The 7962-nt window shown below is 43.7% G+C and overlaps 1 protein-coding gene across 1 annotated transcript; it reads right to left on the bottom strand.

Moving 5' to 3' along the window:
* Positions 1 to 700: 700 nt before the first annotated feature.
* LOC149444160 (uncharacterized) lies at positions 701 to 2000 on the bottom strand. The gene has a single exon (XM_089654928.1). It carries the CDS (start codon positions 1898 to 1900, stop codon positions 701 to 703), a length of 1200 nt encoding a protein of 399 aa, XP_089511054.1. The 5' UTR covers positions 1901 to 2000.
* Positions 2001 to 7962: the final 5962 nt, after the last annotated feature.

Here is a 7962-nt window from a genome sequence, read left to right as displayed (position 1 = left end):
TCAAGGCTATGAACATGATCTTTCTCAGGCATTGTAATCAGTTATAAGTAACAAACAATTATTTTCTCATGGGACAGAAATATTTGACATTTAATTGTATCATAACAGAAACAAGTGCTTGTTACTACAAAGAAATAGTTGGATACTTTCACCGTCTCTACCAAGGCTAAGCTAAGATAAGAGATAGAAGAATATTGTGAGTATAGTTCTGTAACACATAACTGACATAGCATATTTTCATTAACTCATTCTGGTTATAATACAAAACAATTAATCAACATGGAATATAAAATGGAGTGGGGAAAAACAAAATGACAGACCTAAAAGACATACATTTCCCTTCAATCCCCTCTTATAATCATTATTTACATATATGATTTTAATTTCCCCTTATACAACATAGTTCTTTTTCTGCTTCTCTCTGTATTTGGCTAGATAACTATTGTACTCTTTGGGTTTTGGGTTCAGTGGGGCAGATTGCTCTTGGATTTCTTCCTCGTACATAGTCATATCTATACCTTTGTTCATAAGCTTCTTTATACAGGGAATCACACAGCACACTATCAGGGCTATAAGTATCAGGGTGACTACAATAATCACTCCTATTTGTGCTAGCATCTGCTTCCATCCCTTGAGCCATCCAAAATATTGATCCCATGGATCAGTGATCCCTGAATTCCTTTTCAACTCTTCCGACAGATCAGACAGTTTTTTTTATAGCCATAGTGACCTTGCCATTTGGCCCAGTGTTGTCTGGGATGTAGGTACAACAAGTACCTGTTCCTTTTATCATTGCACACACACCACCCTTTTCTGCAAGCATCATATCTAAGACCATGCGATTTTGAAAGGTCATGGTGGAATCAGCCTGCAACTGCTCCACTATCCCCTTCAATGCATCCCTGGTGTAGTTGACAAACCTCTGTTGATTGTAATATATATAATTTATCCAATCAACATTCTTGTTGACGGTGATGATTGGAATGATTGACTCAAAACCTGCTTTGACCTGGTCCCTGGCCTTAAACTCATCTGGGACCCCTCTTGGAACCCCTATGGCGTCTATATACACATGTGGGTCAAAACTACCCATCGGGGCCTCCCTCTTGTACCTCTGAGTACCTCCTGTTACATCTTCAGGGATCTCAGAAGGAATTTCACTAAAAATATGCAGGGGCATAATAGCTTTGGCCAAAGCACACTTACTAGACCACTCCTTCTCCAATCTAGACCTGATCATACCATCACCACAAATCCAGTAGATATCACCTAAAGATTGTGTCTGATTCTGTAAAAGCCTAGATGAGATGTTGCTGTATGTGTGACAAAAACCTTTTGTAAAATTTCCAAAACTTCTTTTTCTTGCCACTCCTCTATAGCAGGTATAATTCCCTGGGTAAATTTGCAAACCTTCGCCTGGTTTGGGGTTTTTTGTAACTATGGGATACTTTGCTTTCCAGGTTTCACAGGAAGCATTCTTGTCATGTGCTCCTGTAAAAAGACTTAGAAAACATTCTTCAACATCTTCAGGAAGGTTTAGTGGCACTGTTCCCACATGGGGTCTGGCTGCTCCACAGACATAACAATTAGACTTGTTGTACTGCAGGGCACTGTACCTCATCCATTCTAACCAAAGATTTACATCTGAAAATCCCGTCTCCGCTGCTACAGTATCTTCGAAAGAAGGATCAGCAATGGCAATCATATCCCTAATAGTACTGATACGTGGCTTCAGGGGATTGTAATCATTGTTATTATGCATGTCTTGTATCCTAAATTTTCCCCTTGTGCCTGATATACCTCCTCCCCAGTATAACCCAAATATATACATTCCCGAATCACTAGGGCTGGGATTTTCTATGGTAAGCGTATATTTGGCATTGGGCTTGGTAAGAGTCATTCTGTTTATGAGGGATTTTCCGTTCTTGTCCTTCTTATTTATGGCTGTGTCAGGTTTGTATCCCCCATCAGTTCCTATGTTCCATCCCACTGCTCCCCAATAATCACAGTTACTCCCCCAATAATCATCAGTTACACAAATGTAGCCTATTCCCTCCCTCTTATGCGCCCTTTTCCTGCTTCATCTCTTCATCCCCTTTTTCTGTTAGGTCGTCATAGGTGAAAGAAAAGGTAGCAACATAGGTATTAGAAGAGTCAAACCACAATGTAATAATCTTCCCCTCTCTGGTAATAGCAACCTTTGGTTTCTGTGCTGGTACATTGGTTTCTCTTTTGGTCCTAGTGTGTATTGGGTGTGCGTTTTCTGAGGTGTTTTTATCAAATGTGTGTTTTTCTGAGGTGTTTTTATCATTGTTGTTGTAATATAACCTGAACAGCACCCAAATCCTCTGGGGAGTATATACAGTTAGTCACTGTCCATATTGGGGTAAACACTAAAAATGTAATCAGTCCCAGCAGAATCCATAGTTTGCCAGAGTCCTTGGCTAATAGAATGCTCATCTTGATTATTTTCAGAGGCTTTGTTACCGGTTTCACTCACTCTTCGAGGATTTATATCACCTGCTTCACCTCCTTTAATAAACAGCACCTTGTCCTGTTCGAGGTCAGGGCTTTCTGCCCCCGTTAGTACCTTCTTTCCTGTTTCCCTTGGGTCTGGTCCTGGGCCTTTCTCGACCAGCTTCGCTCTGGAAGCATGGATCCAGGTGGGGCTATGTTCAGTGAGGACTGCTGTTCTGGTTACTGCTACGACCGTAGTTTCTGGTCCATAGGCGAAATCCTGCTGTTTCTTGTTTCTCGTCAGTTGTTTTACCACAATACGATCTCCGGCCTGGAACGGGTGGGTATTTTCCTGTGGAAAAGACGGGAGCTTGCGGATAACATCGTTCTCAGTTTTTATCAATATTTCAATAAGCTTCCTTACATATTCATCTCTGATATTATCATAGTTGTCTCCTGTCATGAATATATCCCTGGCCCAGGGGGTAGGGAATGGTCTTCCCATAAGGATTTCAAAAGGTGAGTATCCTGTAGTCTTGTTTGGTGTCATCCTAATTTCTGCCAATATAGCTGGGAGATACCTTTTCCAGTCATTATATGTGCCTCCTGTTGCCTTCCTTAACTTATCCTTGATAGTCCTATTCATCCTTTCCACTATCCCTGAACTCTGTGGGTGATATGGGATGTGAAATTTCCACTGAATCCGCAAAGATCTGGCCAGCTCCTTGCAGATCTGGGAGGTGAAAGCTGGACCCCGATCTGAATTGATCTGTAATGGCACTCCCCATCCAGGTATTATTTCCCATGTGAGCAATCTAGCCACGGTTTTGGCATCTTCTCTTTTTGTGGGGTACATTTCTGGCCATCGGGAAAACACATCTGTGACCACACAAGCTGGTTGTTGTCCTCCCTTTGGTTGGGGTATGTGTGTAAAGTCAATTTGAAGATGTGTAAAAGGTGTTGTGGGGTAAGGCAGGTGTTGATGCATGGCTTTATTTGGGTTGTTTGGGTTACTCCTGATACATGTGATGCATCTTTTCACATAATCTTGTACTAACTCCGCCACTTCTGTGATATAAAAATCTTTTTGAAGTTGTTTTAGGGTTGCCTTCCATCCTATATGTCCTATCCCATGGTATTGTGCAATGTATATCGGGGCGCTACACCATGGGATGCATGGTTTCCCCTCTTTGCAGATTAATCCAGTCTTTGGATTCTTCTGTAAAATAGGATAGCACCAGTCTTTGAGCTCCTCTGTGGAAGCTGACTGCTGCAAGGTTGTGATCAATTGGGAATCATCTGGGAGGATGGGGCATAGAGTGGGCATCTGTAGTAAAGCAAGTTGCTGTTGAGCCGCCTTTTTTGCTTCATAATCTGCTAGAGCGTTACCTTTTGTTATATCATCGTCCCCTTTGGTATGTGCTCTGCAGTGTATGACAGCAAGTTCCTTGGGAAGTGTGAGAGCCTTGAGCAAATTGGCTATTAGTTGGGAATGGGCAATCTTTTTCCCATCAGCTCCTATGTAGCCTCTGAGAGACCATAATACACCATGGTCATATACTGTTCCATAGGCATATTTGGAATCCGTGTAAATAGTGACAGACTGGTCTTTGTACAGTTCACATGCTCTAGTGAGAGCAATCAATTCAGCAGCCTGGGCTGATTGAAAAGGGATTGGTTTTGCTTCTATAACGGTGTTAGGGAGTTTAACTACAGCATAGCCAGCATGGTAAGTGTTATCGTTGGGCCTAGTGCAGGAGCCATCTACGAAAACAACATCAGCATTTGGGATTGGAAACTTTGATAAATCCAGTCTGGGTGAAGTATTAGCCTCAATGGATTTGAGGCAGTCATGAGCCTCGGGTTCCAGATCGTTTGACGATTTGAGACCCAACAGTGCGTTTAGGATCATTGCTGGACCTGAGTTGTTTGCGCTATACTTGATATGCAACATGGGGTTGCTCATCAAAATGACCTCATATCCGCTGAGTCGTTGGGCAGACATGTGTTGTGTGTGTATACCCTTAAGAAGAGTAACTACATCGTGTGAAGTATGAAGTTCGGTGGGGAGGCCTAATGTGAGAACAGTTGACATTTCCACTATCATATCACATGTCGCTAACGCCCGCAAACATGAGGGGAGTCCCTGGACTTGGAGAGGCATGACCTTTGAAAAATAAGCTACAGGCCGTAGCTTGCCACCGTGTTCTTGTGCCAGCACGCTCGCCATGGTTTTACAATTTTCTCTAGCATACACATGAAATACAAGTTTGTAGTCTGGGAGTCCTAAACCTGGACTGACAATCATAGACCTTTTTAAAGTTTGAAAAGCTTGTAACATTTCATTAGACCAGTGTATGGTGTCTGGGGCATCTTTCAGGGTGGCTTGTCCTAAAATGTTGTCATAATAGGAGCAGTCAGCGATCCACTGCCTACAGTAGTTTATCATTCCAAGAAAGGACAGCATTTCCTTCTTAGTTTGTGGGGTGACCAGGCCCAAGATGGCATGGATGCGCTCAGGACTGATTCTCCTTTGACCTTTTGTGAAGACACAGCCCAAATACTGTACTTGTCCCTTACAACTGCAACTGCAACTTTTGCTTAGACACTTTGTGACCACACTTCCATAACCATAACATCAGTGATTCACTATCTGATTGGCAGGACTCCCAGGACTTACTACAGACCATCAAGTCATCGACGTACTGTAGTACTACCGAACCTTGGGGGGGTTGCCAGGGCCTTAGAGTGGACTGTAAAACAATGCTATATACCACGGGACTGTCCACAAGGCCTTGTGGAATTCTGCACCAGGTCAGTTGGCGCCGCCCATCAAGGGAAAAAGCAAAAATGGGTCTTGTCTCCTTGTCAACTGGGACACTGAAAAAGGCGTTTTTAAGATCAATTACAGTAAATACTGCTGCGTCATGTGGTATGCGAGTGAGAAGGGCATTTAGATCTGGTACTATGGGGGCTATAGGCTGCACCAGGTCATTAACCGCTCTCAGATCTTGTACAAATCGGTATGTACCATTGGGTTTCTTTACCGGGTTCACAGGGATATTATAGGGAGAGATAATCTCTTCTAGAATACCTTCCTGTAAGAACCTCTCAACCATTGGGGTGATACCTTCAATTTTCTCTTGTGAGAGGGAATATTGTTTTTGAAACACTGGGGCCACATTTGGTTTTAAGGTGACCCTGTATGGGGTACAGGAGATTAGACCCGTGTCAAACTCTTCTGTAGCCCATAATTCTTCTGGGAGATCCTGGAAAGCCAAGATCTCGGGTAGGGCTTCCTGATGTTTGCCTCTGGGGATTGAGATGGGTAACAGTGGAGATTCTGCCTGTAATCCCCCACCATGTGGGGAGACTGAAATGGAAAGACTTAATTTGTCAAAGAGGTCTCTCCCTAGTAGATTTACAGGACACCCTGGTATGATCCTGAACACATGTTTGGTTACCACATCTCCTGCATCTGTTGTAATGATGAGTGGTCTTGTGCAGTAAGTTTTTGTTGGTATCCCATTTATACCCACAGAAGGCTCCGACTTTCCTCTAGGACCATCATAGTGTTCTTCAGATATCACACTAGTGGTTGCCCCAGAATCAACAAGAAATGGAATGGAGGATCCATTGATGTTGAGAACAATCAAGGGAGCCTCCCTCCAACTGTCAGTGATCTGAGGAAAAGTCGGGATACCAGCCTCCGGGCCCCTTCAGAAACGTGAGGTTTGGTGGTTATTCCAATCTATGGGGAACTGGGGTGGTGCTGGCTTTTGTGTGATTGTTGCGCTTTCATTCCTAGGTTGTTGTTTCTTATTGGGTTGTGGACAGTTTCTGGCCCAATGTCCTGGCCTGTCACAGTTATAGCAAACCTGTGGGTCTTGGACCGGTGAGAAATCTAAGTTGCGGTGAGTTTGGGGTTGTTGGTATTTATTAGGGGCGCTTCTACCTGTCTGTCCTCCCCTTCTACCTCTTCCACGGGGATGGTTTCCTCTCTGTGGTGCGAGGATATTGTCGTGGTTATGTGTAGAGGGCGTTGTTTACTTGATGTCAAAGCATCCTGCAGCTTCTCTATCATAAAGTTGTTTCTGAAAATCATCTAGTGTATCGGATGTCCATGAGGGAATCATTTGCCTGATTGGGACCGTCAAGTGTGGCAGGGTATTACTGATCCATGTTGAAATCAGGAGGCTGGCATTATTAGTCTTCTCCAGTCCCGCTTCCTGAGTCCAACAGGCATCAAATCTCCTCCAGAATTCAGTAAGGGTCTCAGAGCCCTTCTGTTTACAGGCTATAGCAGTGGAAAGGGAGGATCTGGTTTTAAAGATCTCCGTCATATGGTCAATAATCTCCTGCCACATGGTTTCTTGTCCCTCTGGGGTGTTAAGGGCATAGGTAGAGGCTGTGGGATAGGGAACAATGGGATTAGCATTGGGGTCACCCGTTTGAATGTTGTTAATGGAGGGTACCTTTGTCCAATCCCATCCAGAGTGTGTCCCTACAACTCCGTCTATGATTAACCGCATGTCCTCCTGAGTGTAATTTCTCCCCCTACATGCTTTCTTTAAATAAGTAATGGTGCTCTGTGGTGCCGTGTTTGGTTTGGGACAGTGTTTCACTATTTTATTAATGTCCTCGATTTCGATTGGTTTCTTTAAGAGTTGCTCCCCAACCGTCATAAACGGCAGGTGTGTTGCTTCATTACTCTTGCTAGTATTCCTACCTGTCCTTCGTGGTAATTCTATCTTTAAAACGGACCGTCTTGGGGTGGCTTTGGACTGTGTGGAGTCAGGTTGTGTCTCATGTCTCGAGGGAGGAGGACTTTCCTCCTCGTCAGATTCCTGTTCTGGGTGGTCATGAGTTGTTGTGTCTGCTATGACGGGTGAACCGTCTGCTCCGGGAACGTCTTGTCTTTGGTCAGGCACCGTGGGAACAGTGAGTGGTGGGGGAATAGGGTGGCACTAGTCATCATAAGTTCATCTATGTCCTTTTGTGATAAAGAGGGATAGATGTGTTTATATGGAGGAGGTTTGTTGGGCTTAATATTTGCTGTCAATTTATTTTGTAGTTCGTGAAACTTAACCTGACTATTTTTGTTGTTCACTTTCTGTCCCTTATCAGTTGTCTCATACCAGTGTGGAGCATATGTTAACCAATTTAGTCCTCCTTCTTCCATATAATTATGGTCCCATTGAGGGTCGGGACCAAAATATGGCCATGCCTCCTTATCCCCTAAACACAGCCCCTTTACCATATCCATATGGAAGGAATCATTTGCCCCGTTCCTAGGGAAAGGACTACAACTTCCCATGGACTCAGTCCACCCGGAAAGATTATCTACAAAAGGGTTAATGAGGAAATAGTCCGTGCCACAGACACGAGCTATGTAGTCCTTGCATGTCTCTTCAGCTTGAGGAGGGGGGTGGGAAATTGATTTAGATTTACCTCCTCCCATATTGGTCCTACAAAATCGTTAAATGACTTGATAAAAAATCGTAA

This window comes from Staurois parvus, unplaced genomic scaffold (genome assembly GCF_062004578.1).
Source record: "Staurois parvus isolate SC_StPar_1 unplaced genomic scaffold, SC_StPar_1.0 ptg000813l, whole genome shotgun sequence".
Lineage (NCBI taxonomy): Eukaryota > Metazoa > Chordata > Amphibia > Anura > Ranidae > Staurois > Staurois parvus.
This window is presented reverse-complemented; position numbering and strand designations above follow the sequence as displayed.